This window comes from Drosophila arizonae, chromosome X, assembly GCF_054131065.1.
Source record: "Drosophila arizonae isolate 15081-1271.41 chromosome X, UAZ_ARI_1.0, whole genome shotgun sequence".
In the NCBI taxonomy this organism is placed as follows: domain Eukaryota; kingdom Metazoa; phylum Arthropoda; class Insecta; order Diptera; family Drosophilidae; genus Drosophila; species Drosophila arizonae.
This window is the reverse complement of record NC_142927.1, coordinates 30,120,684-30,138,799: the sequence shown is the minus strand read 5'-3', so window position 1 is coordinate 30,138,799 and position 18,116 is coordinate 30,120,684. Positions and strand designations below refer to the sequence as shown.

The following is an 18,116-nucleotide window of genomic DNA, read 5'->3' as shown; positions in this document are numbered from 1 at the left end:
AATAACAGCAATGTAACATTATTTAATATTTTTAGCAAACTCTTAAATGAAAAATATTTGAATTAAACTATTTTAATCTTGCCTATTCAGACACAAACTAAACAGTTTAATTGACATATATGTTTGTGATTTTTGAATTATTTTTTTTACTGTGCTTAGGAAAAGGGTTTTTGATTATGTGTGATCGACGTGTAGAAATATAACATTATCCGTTAGGAGCTCAGGGCTTTTTATCTCCTTTGTAACAAATAAAACAACAGATTCAAAGTACATTTAATTTATTTATAACTTCTCACATTTTTCATTTATTTTTGGGAAAAGCTCCGCTTTACGTTTGTTGTGCTCTGCCCATATGCAGACAGACAAAAGTTCAATAAACATTGACTTCTCAATTAACGCAAGAAAATAATAATGCCTATTTCGTTTATCGCATAATTGATAATTGAAAGTTTTTGCACGCGTCCAGGGATCTTCAACAAACGAAGACAATTATACGGCGCGGCATAAAGTTAGGACCTTTTTTTTTTATAAAGAGTATGTTATGGAGCAGTGGCAGTTCGAATCGAAGAAATAATAGATAAAGTAAATTACAATAAAAAAAAACCAATTCACTAACTTTTAGAATCATTGGAAATTGGATCAGCACGGTCCCTTAGCTGTCACCTCGTCGTACTTTGCGAGTTAAACACTAACAATCTCTACATTGTCAATTGCGATTGACCGACAAAAAAAAGTATTAAACATAATATTAGACTGCGAGCAGATGTTGAGGGTGTTCTTCTATGAATGTATGCGTATATGTGGGTGTGTGTTGTGTGTAGATGTAGCTTGGCAGGCTGTGCAGTCTTTAGTCGTCGCCCGCGGAGCGTTTCACCTTGCGCTGCTTGGGGCTCTGTTGGTTTGCCTTGGGACTGGCCTGTTTGCCTGGCTTGGGCGATGTTTTTGGCGTCTTCGACTTGGGTGGAGATTTCTCTGTGTGGAGGGAGCATAGTCAGATGATAAGCTACATATTGTATAAGGCATATATCTAGATGCGACACTTACGTAGCGCACGGAGTGTCTCCTGGGGCACCCAGTCGTAGTCGATGTTGCTGTCGTTAGCAGTGCCGGTCTCGATGACCTTCTTGGCGGCGGCACGCTTGCGCTTGCCGGAACTGCCGAGCAGGTACTGTTGGCCGATGACCAGCAGCAGGACCACGATGCCAGCGAGCAGCACGTACAGGAAGAAAGTCTCGCCGTCCAAGCCCTCGTCCACCTCAGAGATCAGCACAGTCTCATTGAAGACAGCTTCGTTGTATTGGATGCCGTTGGCGTCGCGGTAGGCCAGAGCAATGTTCAGGCCAAAAGGACGGCCAGCGAACTGATCGGATGGCATGAATGTGTAGGAGACAGTTGACTCGATGCCTGGCTTCACTTCGCGGTTGTACGCCACTGCGGAGAAGTTCTGGATGAAGTAGTTGTAGTCCATGGGGTAGCGGAAAGACGCCTCCACCGACTCAATGATGAACTCTTCCTTGCCGTTGTTGGTGAAACCAATTAGGAACTCGACAGGCTTGCCACCGGGCAGATCCAGCTGCTGGCCAGGTGTGTGCAGTGGTTTCGTGAACAACAGATAGGTATCCGCATTGGGTGAGGTGCTGGTGCTGCCGCTATCCGCGTCATCATCCGCCTCAGCATCCTCGCCTGTCACGGCGCCCTCCTCGCTATCCACATCCACTAAATCATCCTCAACAGCCTCGGCTGCATAGGCACCAAGTTTGTTTGCTGCAACAAAAAGAACAACAACATTGCAATATAGAACGCACAACATGAATGAGAGTAAGACCGAGTCGTTTCAACGGTGCCAACTCAACAGTTTTCTCCCGCTCACAGCAGCAGCAGTAGTAGCACCAATACTTAGAATTTAGGAGGAAATATGCAAATTTCATAAAAAAGTGCATACAAAGAGTTGTACCTACTCTTCCTTAACTTATCAATTGGCCGTAGCCAAATGCCACGTAGCTGCCGCTGCCGCGGCCACCTCTCTGCTTCTGCTGTCGGCAAATACATCAATTAAATGCAATACTTACGGGCATTGAACGTGCAAATGATGGTGGGCAAAACGAGCAGCAGAAAGAACATTAGGTTCTTCATTTTGATTGAATTTTGTGTCTATCACTGATGAGTTTCGAATGTACGAAAAAAAAATAAAGACAGCAATGAAATCGCACCGTTGAACAACTAGCAGCCGACGCGTATGAGCGAAACTAACCGAATGGGGGACCAGCAACAATGCGCGCAGCCGAAGTAACACGAATTGTGCCGACTTTCACTTGTCAAATGTCTACGTGGTGCCGCGTCAAATGACAGCTTAGAGTTGCCACGGCTCGTCACAAAGTGCTGGCAAGCAGTGAAAATACCCACTTAAATGTATTTTGCTTATTTTTTATCAATTAAACTTGCCCTTTGAAATTCAAATAAATGCTAATGTTGAACTGTCTTGCCCAGTTTTCAACTGAAAATTGTTCTTTATTTTGCTCTTTGACAATACTGTGTTTAGTGGCAGTACTGTTAAGAAAGGCAATCTGTCAAATGTCCAAATTGAGTATTTTTTTATTTATATCGCAAAATGTGAGATTATACTAATTGTATTATTTGAATAAAATATTTATTAGCTGCATTAGTAGCCCAATAAGGAGCAGAATGCGAATATACACAATTTGACAATTGTACAATGCCAATCTTGTCAAAGCAACACTGTGGCTTACGGCAGCCACCTTCACGTTGTCAAAACGAGAAGCAGCCAACTTCCTTTTCGTTTGCGTCTGTCAATTGAAACGCAACTCGCACGTGAATTCTCTAAAGAAACTCGCTGAAATTACACAGAAAACATGGACAAACCAGTTGTTTGGGCTCGCGTCATGAAAGTTCTTGGCCGCACCGGCTCCCAGGGCCAGTGTACCCAAGTCAAAGTGGAGTTCCTTGGAGAACAGAACCGTCAAATCATCCGTAACGTGAAGGGACCCGTCCGTGAGGGTGATATCTTGACGCTGCTCGAATCTGAACGTGAAGCAAGACGTCTACGCTAAGAGTGCAACTTGCTTGGGATTTGTTTGGAATGTGAGTAAAGCTGGATACCCAATAACCCGCTTAAATATAGAAAGATCGATTTTTCATTCTCGTTTTAGGTGTTGTTTTGCCTTTGGCAATTTCTTGGAGGAAATTATTATGAGAAAAAAATTATGATATGGAAACCATAAACAACATACAGACAGAATCACACAACACCAAATTACAAATGTTTTGAATAAATTTCAAGTATTGCAGTGCTTAAAAAAAGAATCCAATGCTTATATTTTTTTGTTTTTGTTTTGTGATCTTGTGACCATCATCGATCCGCGACAAGGAGCAGGAAACTACCGCGCGAATCGGCATAGAAATTGATTTGTTGAAGACGATAGATTGTATGATATTAGATTAGACGTTTATTTTGTTTAAATAAATTGTGTGGTGCTGGTCCTTCCATTAATCGGAGGCAAAAGCTCAGAACGTCGATCGGCTTCGGCCAAGCCCAAACAAATGCTGGCTTTGTAGTGTGCAGTCACCTCAAGATCGCGTTTAAACTGTTTGACTGTTGTGGTATCGATGAGCCCAGGCAGTAGTGCACGTGAATCCAACTCCAAGAACTTGACCTGCGTTTGTAATACCCTCAATGTTTGTGTTAACCAAGCGTTCCATTTGGCTAGTGAACAGCAACGCAGCTCGTCCGCTTGGTTGAGCTCAGATTGCAGAGCTTGGTATTCACGTTCGAAGTCTGTCACATGAATAGAGAGCGCAAACACTGCTTCCTGTAGTTGCTTTCTGAAAATATATGAACATCAACAGTTTGGCTTTTCCTTGGCATTATTAAGGGTTCAGAACTAACATGCAGTGGTATATGGGTTGGTATGCGTCATGACAAGCTGAGAGTAGGGTGGCGGCAGCAGCTTCCTTTATGCTGCGGGAATTTCATGTCAATTAGTATGCAAAGGTAGACAAGCGGCATCTTTACCCAGCAAGCAAACGGTGCCGTTGACTCAGTTCCCAAATGCGATCTGCTTGGACAATTAGCTGTGATGTTTGAGAGCACAATGTGGTGTAATAATGACGAATAAGAGCTGTGGCGCTCTGCAAAGAATCGCCCAACTGCGTTTTATAGTATTTATACCGCTGGGGCTCCAGTGGCATGTTTACTTGTTTTGTGAAATTTCGCGTGGTTTCACATAAGCTTCTGGCAACGCTGAATCAAGGGAACTGCCATATTGTTAGCTATCGATAGTTTTGGATTCGATTATTTGTATTGCTTTCCACCAGAAGACGTTGTAGATTTCACCAACAACACTATTACATTTTACAACATATTTTATGTCCGTTATTATAATACTAATAAATTAAGCAGTCTATTTATGTTGGTGGCAAATCTAACGATTAACTGGAAATCACGTCTGGCTACTCAGCCCATCGATAGAAATTAGTTATCGAAACTCAACACTAACGCAGCTGATACGCATCAAAATAGGAACAAATTAATAGTAGTCACTGAATTAGAATTGTTTTAAATAAAGTTTGTTTTCTTTTGGATAAATTAGAGATTTAAAATGACTACAGCAGCGCGCCCAACATTTGATCCAGCGCGAGGTGGCTCTGGACGTGGTGAAAAAGATTTAAGCGCACTTAGCAAACAGTATTCGAGTCGCGATTTGCCTGGGCATACCAAACTTAAATACAGGTACGCATATACATATGTACACACATTGATATATGCATACATTTCAACGTTTACCACATAAATATGTTAACATAATAAACATTTTGTAAACGTTATCTCAACACTTGCAGAGAAATTGGTCAAGGAACCAGCGAGGAGATACGCAATCGTGATTTTCGCAAGGAGCTTGAGGAACGGGAGCGCGATTTACGTTCTGGCAACAACTCGAACAAGGCGCTGCCCTCCATTGTGCGCAAGGCTATTGAGGCGAACAATGCAAGCGGGAGCAGCGCAAGCAAACGTACCAAATTAGACAGCCTGTCGCAGCAGCAGCTACATCAGCAGCAGCAACAACATGCTGCCAATCTCGATGCAGACGAGCCACTGGACAATGACAGCTCGGATTCGGAAAGCGATTCGGACGATGATGATGCGGCCCTGCTAGCCGAGCTGCAGAAGATCAAACAGGAACGCTTGCAAGAGGCGGCACGCCGTGAAGCTGAAAAGAAACAGGAGGACGAACGCATTCGCATGGAGAACATTCTATCGGGCAATCCACTAATTAACTATGAGCCCGGCACAGCGGCATCAGCTGCTGGACGCACCTCTGGCAATGGCGGGGATCTGAAAATAAAGCGTCGTTGGGACGATGATGTTGTCTTCAAAAACTGCGCACGCTCGGCTCCAGAAAAGAAAACTCACTTCGTTAACGACGCTCTGCGCTCGGACTTCCACAAAAAGTTTATGGACAAGTACATTAAGTAGATAAGATACCAGATTAAGATGATCTATGTAAGCAGTTGAGTTCTACTGCCCAACCAACATATTTGTAATAGTTTTATACAACCTAATTTTTTTTTTTTGTTTGTGCTCTTCAAATTAATAAATTAAACCAAACAACTGGAACAGCAGTCGTTAGTGTGGCTAGCAAGACGCAGCGCTGCTGGTTTGACCCATTGCCCATTGGCTCCTGAGTGCGAAGGGCATGGAACCTTAACCAAAGTGTGAAACCGCAAAAAACATCAGTAGCAGCAGCAGCGGCTCAGCATTAAAATGGCAAAGTCCAAAGAAGTTTCGATGCGAAACCTGAGGCATTGAGGCTACGTGTGCAGCAGCAATGGCAGCGCAGCGGCAGCATGATGAACTTGCCAGGGCCAGGGCAATTGTCGCTGCTGATGAGGCACGAAGCAAAATCAATTTGGCAAAGGAGCAAGCAGAAAGCGCATAATAACTTGGCCAATTACGCGCCAGATCGGATTGCCAACGTCAGCCAGCAAACATGTTGATGGCCATGCAAATCATCATCTGCTGCAACGCCTCTTAATGCAACGCACGCGGCCAGTGCAATCTGAACTTCGCCTTTGACAAACCAGCGCACGTCCCATTCCCGAGATCCCGGACTGGCCGGGACCTTCGCCAACTGAGCGCGACCCGTGGACTACCTAAAGTTGCCGAACGCTCAATTTTACGCTAATTCGATCAAAATCAAACAAAATTAGCCCAGACAATTCAGCAATGATCATCATGATGACACTGCTCAACAAAATCAAGTTGGATTGTGTTTTTAAAAATTCTACTTAGATAACAAAGTATTATTTAGGTAAAATTAAAATACATAAATATTTTTAATTTACTTTTGCATTTGTATGCAATCTATACATACTTATGTACATACACGTTACAGTTATTTCAATTTTCCTATCCCGGCCTAATTGAGTAAGCATTGGTGTGGCATTCTTTTATTTTTCGCCCTTGTGTAGGAATATTTGAAAAAGAAGAAAATCAGAAACCAGTTTTGAGGTGAACATAAAGGTAAAAATACTTGCATATATACATATACATACATACAGAAATACATATTCATACATACCTGCACTTCTGGTCATAGGTTAGACTTGTTCGAGAATCATCATCTATCATCTATAAAAGCTTATAATAACATCAAGAAGAAGATTCCTTTCACTGCTTCGGAACTGTTGATATATGTATGTGTTAAGGATTTAGAGTCATTCGAAACACTCTTCTATGGGCGAAAGCAAGTGCTAAATTACACTAAAACGATTTTGTTAGATTGAAATTTGTATACTTGATTAATTGAATAACCAAGGATTTTCTATTTTATTATTTTCTTTTCCGAATAGCAGTTATAAAGTGAATTTCAAAGAGAGTACTGCTGCCTCAATATTATCCTCGAAATTCATCATACATACGATCATATCAAATTTTTGTTCACCACTGTAATCATTAAGATTTTGATTCATGTTTAGCAGATCATCATTATCATCATCATCATCATCATCAAGCAGCAGCAGAAGGAAAATGTTGCTGATTGTTATTATTACACTGACTGCTTCTGTCTTTTGCTTTGGCTTTAGCTTAGGGTCAGGCCCATAGATATGATGGGCTGGGGGACTCCACTTGGAATGCATACAGACACACATACCTACATACATATAGAGACATACAGATGTACATACATATCGAGAGCAGGCAGAATAATTTATTTCCTGTTTTTGCATTATGTTTTCCCATTATTTGTTCCATCCATCCAGACAGAGGCAATCTGCAAATGCACTTTTCGGTAGTCGCTGCCACGCTAAATTATGTCCATTCCGCCCGCTGGCCATGGCCAATCAATTGCCACACATTTTACAACTCCGTGTAACTAGCAAACAAGAACAACAACAACAACAACAACAACAGCGACAACAACAGCGACAGCAACAGCAGCAGCAACTACAGCAAAAACAATCAGAAGCGATAAAAAATGGCGACTGGCCAACGGAAATGGGCATCGTGGTCGCAAGTGACAAACATGCAGCGGTTAAAGAGGCCAGCACACGGCTGACCACCAAACAAAGACCACGAACATATGTTTCTGGCTTTATGAAGCATTCCAAAAGCGCACCACTCAGCCGCCCAGCCGCGGAGCCACCCACCTCTCGCAGCCATTCAGCAACTGAAGATGAACAACAAAAGTCCCACGCCCACGCCCACGCTGCAGCTTTCCAATTTGGCTAGATTCTGGCTCAAGGCGTTTATTACGTACAATTGTTAATAGATTGATAAGAATTTTAAGTAAAGTGAATATCGAAAAAATCTACATTTAATTTATAAATATATTCGTATTATACTATGCGAATATTTTATATTAAATATATAATACAAAGGGACAACCCGATTATACAAGGTATGCTGTTGATATCAAAGAGTAAACCAAATCACTAATATATACATATGTGTATATTAGATACATATGTATATTAACAATTATATTGACAAGCTGATTCGACCTAACCGTGTCTATATGACTGATTGACCATTTCTCAAGCGTTGCAAAAATCGAAACTTTTGTGGAAGCTTTTGGCTAAATGGATGAATGAATCTTATATAGAATTCTTAGGAAAGCCCGATTCTAAAAAAATTTGCTGACAAAAAGTACTAGGTGCAAATTTAGAGGCCTTAAATGGAAAACTCTGTAATGAATGAAACCACTATCAATAATGGTTTTTCAATTGGAAAAAAAAGAAAAAATATTAGGATTTATGATGAGAGGTTAAAAATTTCTACATAAAGATTTATTTATAATATTTCGGATAGCTGCTCAAAATCTACCCCTCAAGACAACTTATTGAATAATTTCGCTCCCATAACATATAGGATTCGAATATCGGCTCGGGGGATCTCCTCAAATCTTTAAAATCCATTTAATATTTTTAATTGACATAGGAGTCCTATATACCGCTGACATAGGATAATTTCTTATGCTATTTGTATATCGTACTATAGAAGAGTTTCTATAGAAATATATCTGCTTGAGTATGATTCCAAAGTGAATTTAAGAGGCAAAAAATAACCAAAAATAAATTTGTAAAAATTAAAATTTTAATACAAATGGGTCAGGTTACGGTTAAAACTTTTTAGTGCTCCATTTGGTCGGAATGAAAATAAGTTAACAAACGGAGTCACTCACACATACATACACACACACACACACATGGATTGTTGCTTTAAAATTTTATAAAATGCAAATTTCACTCAGCTGTTGCTGTTGCTATTGCATTGGATGCTGTGCACTTTATAGGGCTGGGCTAGGGCTGGGGCGGGGGTGGTTGAGCTGACAGCTTGACTACTGGTGCAACTGATGTTGCATAATTTAGTTGACCAATTTACACTGGAAACCGTTTGCCGCTGAGTGCAACCGGAAACACATGCATCGCTGTCCGCCCAAACGGCCTGTGGAAGACACCGACCCCACCCGCCCTCCACTCCATCCGCAAATGCCCCACCAGCCCAGCACCCTCCACGCGTTTTTTCACTGCTCTCGTTGTTGTTGGCTACTCTGGGCTGTATTTGCACAAATGGGTATAACGAATTTAGGGTAAGCATGCAGAGGAATAGGAGAGTTCCCGAGTCGAACTGTATACCTAATTGTAGTTCTATTCGATATCAAATCAACTTGTCTGCCTGTTTCACGCAAAACATTGAAGTCTTTGCTTTTCAAGGTTGTCCCTATACAGATCCGTCATTGGTCTCTCCTACTCGTATGCATCTCAGATATTTTTTCACTTGTTGTTCAATAACTGTATTGTCGTACTCTGTAGTACATTACATATCGAGTGTATTGGTTCTCCTCACTAGTTAAAGCTGGAAATTTTAAAGCAAGCCAAGCTCTCTATATTGGAAGCTTCCAAATGTGAAAATTGAATAATAATATGATATTGATAATATCGTCAAGAATATACAAACTCTGTGGTCGATTATGCTAAACTTAAATTTACTCCAACATATATCTCATATTGGACATAAATAACACTGAACAGAGTATCGCGTAGTCTGTACTATCTTGCTTAGGTTATGCACTTGCATGGAGTCTAGGATGAGGAATTTATTTATGGGGTAGCCACTAACTGCCTTAAATCCTCATTATACACTTGCCTAAACTCGACTACAGGGTATTGACCAATCAAACCTATGCGCCTGCTAGACCTTGATTTGCTCTTAGTTGCAGCTTCTGCTGCTGCCGCCGCCGCCGTTGTTTTTGGGGTCACCTGCAGTTGACATATTTACTCGTTATGGCCATTTGTAAATCGTCCCCACTGATGGCAGACGCGCAGCGGGAATCTCTTCGTCTACTTTAAACGGTCTGGCGATGCTGATGAGTTCGCAAAGGCCCGGCGGTAGGAGCAAGGCTGCTGGCTGATGGCCAAAGATGACCAATCAAGTGGAGCAATCAGCCCGAGTTAGATTCTCTCAATTCCGCAGCACGTTGAATACACAATCCAATATGTTTGGTGGGCTAAATATATGTGGGCATATACAATTTTTTTTAGCTCTTATAATAAAATCTACTTTAGTTGCAAGTTTTGAGTTTTAGCCCAACGCTTCGATTAGTAGTGTATTGATTTTTGATTAATTGAGCTTCGTTTGTTTGTCGTGAGGGGCAGGGCAGGGCAGGCGGGGTAAGGCAGTGTAGTTGTAGCAAATCAGCTCTGCTGCGTTTGTATAAATAAATTAAAAATGATTTTGTTATGCGGTTGTAAGCACGAAATGAATCAACTTGATGTACCAAAATAGAGTTTCCTTTGTAGCATATATTACTAAGTGTTCCATATCGGAACCCACTTCCACACACACACGCACACATGCACATGTATTGCACTGCCCGCATATGTCAATCAAGCTTACGTGTGTGTAGGGGGGAGGGGAGAATGGGGTGTACGGGTAGAGAGAGGGAAAAGGGAAGATCGACGGCAACTTGTCGTAGGCTACCGGAGCCAACTAATTCCCACTTCTAGGTAATTTGATTAAAAATCTAATTTTGCATACGCAACCGTAAAAATAGCAAAGCTTAAATTGTATCGTCGACTAATGCTAATTCATCCAGACTCTGCCTATTGGCCAGTCGCAACAGGTGGGGCAGCCGTAGAAGCGGTGCGCAAATTGGATGCATTTGGATGCGTTGGCAAATTGCAGGTTCGGCGGCTAGTAGACAAAAACTAAAAGCTCATTTGCAGTTACTTCCGCTGCTAAATGAAAATGCATTTCCTGGCTGGAAGAGGCGTTTAAGTTGCCGCCATTATGGAAAGGGATGGAAGTGTTCCGCCGTACCATCGGAGCACCAGCCATTGGCATTGGCATTGCGATTCCATGTGACGCTGTCGTATGACATTTTTATGCAAAATGTTGCGACATCTGTAAATGATTTGGTGCCATTAGAAGAAGAATACATGCTCGGATCTGAGTTAGAACTTGAACTCCAGCGTCGTCCGTGCTGTATCCCAGTGGTCTAACTACTTCCCACGACCATCCTGCATACTGTTGCACTTCCGGCCATTGGCCAACGGCCACTGCCAGAAGTCACCAAATGTTGCTACAACACCCGAACAGAGCCAGACCCAGACCCGGACCCAGAGCCAGAGCCGGAGCCGGAGCCAGAGCCTTAGACTCCAACTGAGACAGTGCAGTGAGTCAGTGAAGCGACGTTGGCCAGGCACAGGCCGCAAAATGTTTTCCGTACGCATTTTCTTGTCTGCCGTAGTTTGCAATCAATTGGGTCCAAACATCGACTGTCTAATGCCCTTTATTGTATTACAATGAGCCCCAAGCTAATCAGTTCTTAGCGACTTCATTTAGCTAATCCTTTATACTTGTGCCTCGCATACTCCCTCTAACAAATAATTCATCCATTGTTGCTTTAAATATCATATATATATATTATATGTGCATAATACAAATGAAGTGGGTTAGTCGGACAACCCTTAACAATGCCATGCAAAAGGGTGCAAAGTGGCACCAGCTACAGAGGCATGATACCTAGGACGCGACTGTGAGCTGGGACCTGGGACCTGTTACCGAGCCGTGCCTGGTTGGGTTGGCATCAAGCCATTTAGAGTGAGAAATTGACCATTAAAACAGACAGCTACATATGTTGACAAATGCAACGCGCTGCGAGGCCCCCAGCATCAATCGGTTTGGGGGGCGGGGCCCTTTCTTGATTCGAAGTTGGGGCTAACAAGCCGTACCGCACCGTACGGAACGGAATCGAGCAGCAGCCACAACAAGTGGACTACGCAGTGAATCTTTTGTTCTGTGCCCCAAAAAGCCGTTTTACGGAAATCTTACATGCGAGGGCTGCCCAACTGTTACGTGAGTATTGCTATTCTTAAGCTCAACTTTATGTAAAATGTGGAGGAAAGCAGAAGTTGTTTCTATAATATAAAGTTAATAAGCACTAACAGCTAACACGACTATCAAGCTGTCCTTCTGCCTGTCCTTATTTTAAGTAACTTTTGTTTCATAGAATCATTTGAATCTATCTGGCAAGTTTTTACAGGCAGAGATACATATTTTTATAGATCCGACATTCATAAAATAAATGTAATTTAAGTTTATTAGAAAATTTCATATTACCTATTTAACTAAAATAGCTTTGTTTTTCAATTTACAAATATGTATGAAATAATATTTTTATTTTTATTTGTTTTTGTAAGACAAATTCATTTTTTGGTATGGCATTTTTGTGGCTGATAAATATTAAATTGTGATTTACATTTTTGTGTATTTTATGGTTAAGTATGTGTGTAAGTATTTGTGTGGCTGTCTAACCATGCATGGATTAAATCTGAAGTGTTTATAAAACACACTTTCCAGTAAATCACGCAGGCTTGCTGAGTAAATGACTATAACTATGAGGCTGCTAATAGATAGATTTGAACAGGGCTGCTCGTTGTTTATTTAATATATTACATAGATGTGTTGTCTCTACTTTAATATTTATTTAAATTAGCACCCACAATTGAAAGATGTTCGATTTGGCATATGAAAAAGTTAAGAGCAGCCCTCGCTGAAACGCATGTCCCCTGCTGTTCGGTGTGTGTGCCCATTGAGGACCCAAGAGCTGTGGGCCTCGGTGGCTGGGGCACAGGTCCCTGGACCGTTGCCTTTGCCTCGATTTTCCAAATGTTGCAATTCTCATTGCGATAATCAAATTGTAGGCTTCTTGTCTGAGCCGGCCATCTAGTCAGCTAGCCGGTTACCGAGCCAAGTGGTCGGTCGATGGGAGCAGTGCACATCCGGTGTGTGGCAATTTGACAGCACTGACGCTGAGCAATGGCCAGAGTCCTGTGTCCCATGTCCTGACGGGCCAAAGTGCGACTGCCATGCGTATCTATTATGTAAGCCAATAAATAGAGGTAGTTAAGAACCTTGCGGTTTTCAGCATGCATTTCAATTTGAAAAATGCCTTCAGTCAGTTGGTCAGGTTGCATCGATTTCGTCTTCCTCCCCCCATCGCCACGAACGAATCGTATTAGTTCGGCGAATTCGCACGCTTCTACTAAAGTCGAATGGGTAAAAAACCTAAAGCAAAAGCAACGACTTCGACTTTGATTGCGAATGCAGCGAACCGGGCCAAAAGTTGTGCAAACATAAACGCGCATCTGCGAGCTCCCCTCAGTCCACTTTTATATTTCCCCAGCTGTGAAAACGTAATCGAAAAGCCCCCATGATTCACAATACCGGTTTTGGCTGTTGGTCTCTCGACGTTCAGCTACGCCCCGCTCATGCACATTTGCATCTGTCTATTGAGATTGGGCACAAAATCAGCCGAAACAAGTGTAGTCCCATTCACTTGGGTATGGGCATGGGCATGGGCATGGGCAGAGGTATGGGCATGAGCAGAGGCCTTGCGGTCGCCTGTAATATCCTGTGCTAATTGTTAATCTGTCAACTTCTAGGCATAGAGCAGTGCCAGTGGCCCGGTCTTCCATTTCCGTCAGCAACTATGTTAAACGGGCATTAAAGCTCAAGGCGGCAAATCTTTGGAGTTCCCAGTTGGCGGCAGCAAGCGCTTCTGCATACTAATTAAGTCCAAGTTCAGGTTCAGGGCAGCTGTTTGGTTTGGTTTACGTGCGACCATTGGCGTGACAACGGCACGAGATACGCACAACTCACCCACACACACACACACACACACACACACACACATTGCCTTTTTAACCAACGAGATTACCACGAAATTGTCATATCGCCAAGCGTAGTGCTGATGATGATTCACTGCATCCATTCATTCATCCATCCACACGCTGTCTATTGTTTTTGCCCACCAGCCCCATATGACATCGTATGACTGTATCAGTATTGCTATTCAATGGGCTATCAAAATTTATTGGCTCGAACCTCTTCACGAGCGCAAATGAGCATATTAGCCTGTATGTGGACTATTATGACTTTAAGTGGGGCAATACTTTTGGTAAATTTTAAGTGACAATGCAGTAAAAGTTGTACTTATTAGTATGCTCATTGACAATTCAAATGTTGAGCTTATTGAATTGCGGTAAAAGAGATCTAAGAGGTTCGACACGGAGTGCCTAATAAAGACTCTGATATGTGTATCTAGATAGGTTCCTTTGCTATGCTATGCTATGTATATTCTTTTAAATTCCAAGTTCAAGATTCAGTTTTTTTTTATTATCTGAGCTCATTGAAAAAGGGAAATCAGGGTAAAATGTTTTTTTTTTCTATGACTTATCTCATATAACAATTATAAATAAAACCGAGCTGTTTGGCTATTCTGACATATTTACCATGGCAATTAAAAACAAATTGTATAAAAAAGATGTGCCAAAAAATTGAAGAAATTAATAAAAATAGTATTCAATGAAAATGTACAGACTTGAAAGTTTTTTCGTCACAGCTAAATAGTTTTTTTTTTTTTTTTTTTGTCAATAGTTATATTAATGGGATGTAATTTATTAAATTTTTAATTATGTCAAATTTTTATTATGTCAGCGAGTTTTGCGATAATATATAACGCAGAGGTTTCCTAGTTTGCAAATGATAGAGACATCAAATTTTATATTTTACAGTAAGAATTTATCGTATTTATTTTCAATTCCATTTACTGGGACGAATGCTACGATTAAGTAATTTATAGATTTTAGATACCGCATAAAAAAAGCGCAGAATGCTTAGAGTGTAAGGGTTCAAGGGATCTCGACTAGGGTACTCTTTGTTATTAAATATATTAGATATATAACCGATTTTCAGTTAATTAGCAATGAAAAGTTAAAAGCCAGAATCATCAGTGCCAGGGCATCGAAGCTTCGAGTATACGATATTGACAATTTGTTTTTACGATATTGACAGTTAGATCATTCGTCACATTACTGTTTATGATTGCGTTTACAGCCGGGGGTTCGCACAAGTCAATTGACGAACGGTATCTGGCGTAAGATTGAATCGATTTGAATATGCAATAAAATGCAATGCACAAAGCTCAACACTCGCAATTCGAATTTGAAAGCAGTATCAATAATATAATTTTCGTCTCTCTCTCTCTCCCTCTCTCTCACTCTCTGTCTTACTGCTTCTCTTTCTCTGACGCGTTTTAGGGTCAGTGTGATATTCACTTTCGCAATTTGCGAAATTTCTGTTAGTGAATAACAACTAAAGTTTTGGGCGCTACCTGACTAGAAGATACCCTTGCTGATGTAGTATACTTTAGAGAATAGGATCACTTAGAGCTGATATAATAATCCTTATTTCTGGTTTTTGAATTATAGATTGACTTTAAATATTATTTTCTACTTAGACTTGTAGAGCAGGACCACCAGAAAAACCTATTAGCTTTAGCCGTACATCTGTAGGAAATATATGAGTATATCGATGTCATACATATTGTTGGGCATAGCATATACATATATCGAGAAAGCTGTCGGTAGTTAAAGAATCTAGCTATCTGCAATGCAAGCAAATAAGCACCAGACAGACAGACTGCTAAAAATATCTCTCCGGGTATCTGTAAAGACCTTTCAAAATCCCCTCTCAGCAAATATACCTACCCATTGGTGCACACATTCATTAGTGGGTATAGCTCATCAAAATGAACTGCAAGCGACAAATTAATTTGTAGCACTTTTTTATGCATTTTATTGAACTTGCCACGCAGGCATGTGCATGTGCAGTGCATATTGTAGTATATTTAATAAGTAATTACCAACAACAACAGCAACAGCAATCGCAACAACAACAACACAAAGCTCATGCGGTTGCTGCCAACAACAGCGACAGCACAAACTGGTGTTAAAATAATAATCAAAAGGCTAATAAAATAGCTGTAATGATGTGGGTGCCGCACCACCAGCAGCAGCAGCAGCAGCAGCAGCAACAGCAACAACCACAGCAGAAACAACAACGACAACAAAAACAACAGTAAGAGGACACTAATCACTAATCAGCAATCACTCAACACGAACAGTTTGAAAAGGCAATGAACTGCAACCGCTAATCAAAGCTCGCAGGTAAAACAAAAAAAAAAAAAAAAAAAAAAAACAGAAGCTCTCTCTGCTCTCTCGACCAGTTACCCTGACCTTCGATGTCTAGCATAAATAGGCTGAAACCTTCCCCGAATGACCTGACGCAGACCTGAGCAAAAACGGTGTCGAGTCAATATTCTCTTTTTTCTTGCATTGTTATATTTGATGGTTTTCTTTTTAGCTCAATTAAAGTTATATTAAGCTAGAGCTAATCACAATCGGAGCATTTCATAATTCTTCACGTTTTGGTGCTTTGTTTATAAACTCTTTATAATATAATCTATGTATAGTCTATATATATTTGTATATCTGCACATTTTGCGATCATTCCATTGCATAAAAAAAATAAATTAAATAAAAAAAATAAAATAAAACAAAAACAAGTAAGACTAGAGCCTAGTCGAGACTGCTCGACTAGGAGATATCCTGAACCCTCTAAGCTGATATTCCACTCACTTTGCACTTCTTTTATGCACACATCCATACACACGTACTCACACGCACTTATATCACGCGCTCTGCTGACTTTCAGAGCGTAATCACATGTGTGTACATTCCAAAGCACAAGTCCCTAGTACTTGAAATGCGTTTTTTACAAATTGGGGGCGAAGGGGGCGTGGTATCCAAAATCTGTAAATTAAATAAAATCTTTGTATCTACTAACTTTATATACAACGCAAATTTGAAGTCTCCAGGTCTAAATGTGTTCAAATTATGCTGAAAAAACAATGTCGATTTTTCGATTATTCTCGATAAAACGTTATCGGACGAGTTATCGAAAAAATAAGATAAACTTGTACTGCCTATGGTAGACACGAGTATGCATGCCAAATTTCAGCTCTCTATCTCTTATATCTTCTGAGATCGGTATGCTCATACGGACGGACTGACGGACAGGGCTATATCGACTTAGCTCGACGTCCTGATCAAAAATATATATACTTTATGGGGTCTGCGATATTTCCTTCTGCCTGTTACATACTCTTCACAAAACCATTATACCCTGATTTACCATTTTCAATGGGTTCAGGGTATAATAATAATCGTATTTTCAAAATAACCAATATATCACTATATATATAATAAATGCATGAAATTGATTTATATTTATTTGAGGCAATAATGCAATTTCAAAAACTGCAAATCCTTTTAGTTTTGCGAATTGTTAGTACATCTATCCATTTGCCAAATTATCCGTCTATTGCATTGGGGAAATTATCACCAATTTTAGATATTTCAATAAGTTTTTATATTTATTTCATTTCATACTTACTTATACTTTAATTCATACGGATTTCATTTTCTCCTTAAAAGATCTCAAAGTTTTTGAAGCAAAAGATTATTCAACATTAAGATTATTCAACAAGTAAATTCTCATAATATTGCCCACACTGCAGCGCAGTCGCTGCTAACTGCGCAGTTAGCAGAGCGCGTGCTTATGCGTGCGTGTGGATGCATATGTATGTATGTGTGTATAAAAGAAGTGCAGAATGATTAGAATATCAGCTGGCAGGGTGCAGGGTGTCTCCTAGTCGAGCAGTCTCGACTAGAGCACTCTTACTTGGTCTATTTAAATTCTTTTAATTTAGAATTTCTAACATTTTTATACACATTTCCATAGTTCGATCTCTTTCACTTTCTCTCCTGCAAACTAAAGCAGTCGATTTAGCTATTCAACACTTAATGTTCTTGAGTTTGGAATTCCCTCCGTTTCTACCTGAACGTATATAGAATACATGTTGAATTCTTTGGAGCTTTTATTCACTCTAAGCCACTGGTGAATGGAACTAAATAATGTTCTTAGTTTTGCTTTGATTCGTTTCTCTCATGAAACTTCTGATCGGCAGTCGATGGCACACGCCACTCCAATATTTATTAGATGGACTGATACTGTTGCAACTTTTTGTGGCCACTCGCTGTCTGCGTTTGATGCACGTCTGACACATGACAACTCATTAGCCGTGTCCTGGCGCAGCCCCTTAGCCCCCTCGGTCCCTTTGGCGAGCGCTGGCTACGCCACTTTGCCACCTGATTTTGCTCAGGCCAAGCTTTGGATTTGGATTTGACGTATA

At 40.7% G+C, this 18,116-nt stretch overlaps 4 protein-coding genes across 4 annotated transcripts; 2 read left to right on the top strand and 2 right to left on the bottom strand.

The window, feature by feature from the left end:
* Positions 1 to 261: 261 nt before the first annotated feature.
* l(1)G0320 (signal sequence receptor subunit 1 l(1)G0320) lies at positions 262 to 2,321 on the bottom strand. Its single transcript, XM_018013769.2, has 3 exons — positions 2,070 to 2,321; positions 1,045 to 1,764; positions 262 to 972 (listed from the first exon to the last, which is right to left on the bottom strand). Exons 1-3 carry the CDS (start codon positions 2,131 to 2,133, stop codon positions 848 to 850), a joined length of 909 nt encoding a protein of 302 aa, XP_017869258.1. The 5' UTR covers positions 2,134 to 2,321; the 3' UTR covers positions 262 to 847.
* Positions 2,322 to 2,791: 470 nt separating this feature from the next.
* On the bottom strand, positions 2,792 to 4,376 carry LOC108617907 (uncharacterized). Its single transcript, XM_018013772.2, has 3 exons — positions 4,031 to 4,376; positions 3,905 to 3,976; positions 2,792 to 3,840 (listed from the first exon to the last, which is right to left on the bottom strand). The coding sequence occupies exons 1-3, from the start codon at positions 4,204 to 4,206 to the stop codon at positions 3,474 to 3,476; spliced, it is 615 nt and encodes a 204-aa protein (XP_017869261.1). The 5' UTR covers positions 4,207 to 4,376; the 3' UTR covers positions 2,792 to 3,473.
* On the top strand, positions 2,871 to 3,321 carry RpS28b (Ribosomal protein S28b). The gene is made up of 2 exons (XM_018013773.2): positions 2,871 to 3,099; positions 3,168 to 3,321. The coding sequence occupies exon 1, from the start codon at positions 2,871 to 2,873 to the stop codon at positions 3,066 to 3,068; it is 198 nt and encodes a 65-aa protein (XP_017869262.1). The 3' UTR covers positions 3,069 to 3,099; positions 3,168 to 3,321.
* Positions 4,377 to 4,463: 87 nt separating the features above from the next.
* Positions 4,464 to 5,632, top strand: c12.1 (spliceosome-associated protein CWC15). The gene is made up of 2 exons (XM_018013770.2): positions 4,464 to 4,747; positions 4,858 to 5,632. The coding sequence occupies exons 1-2, from the start codon at positions 4,617 to 4,619 to the stop codon at positions 5,489 to 5,491; spliced, it is 765 nt and encodes a 254-aa protein (XP_017869259.1). The 5' UTR covers positions 4,464 to 4,616; the 3' UTR covers positions 5,492 to 5,632.
* Positions 5,633 to 18,116: the final 12,484 nt, after the last annotated feature.

What these genes read in the sequence shown, in the direction of transcription:
- RpS28b (XM_018013773.2), top strand. Translation starts at nt 2,871, where the DNA reads ATGGACAAACCAGTTGTTTGGGCTCGCGTCATGAAAGTTCTTGGCCGC.
- LOC108617907 (XM_018013772.2), bottom strand. Translation starts at nt 4,206, where the DNA reads ATGCCACTGGAGCCCCAGCGGTATAAATACTATAAAACGCAGTTGGGC. An exon ending in CGGCACCGTTTGCTTGCTGG is followed by an intron (nt 3,977 to 4,030) that starts GTAAAGATGCCG and finishes AAATTCCCGCAG; the next exon opens with CATAAAGGAAGCTGCTGCCG. An exon ending in CAACCCATATACCACTGCAT is followed by an intron (nt 3,841 to 3,904) that starts GTTAGTTCTGAA and finishes ATATATTTTCAG; the next exon opens with AAAGCAACTACAGGAAGCAG.
- c12.1 (XM_018013770.2), top strand. Translation starts at nt 4,617, where the DNA reads ATGACTACAGCAGCGCGCCCAACATTTGATCCAGCGCGAGGTGGCTCT. An exon ending in CATACCAAACTTAAATACAG is followed by an intron (nt 4,748 to 4,857) that starts GTACGCATATAC and finishes CAACACTTGCAG; the next exon opens with AGAAATTGGTCAAGGAACCA.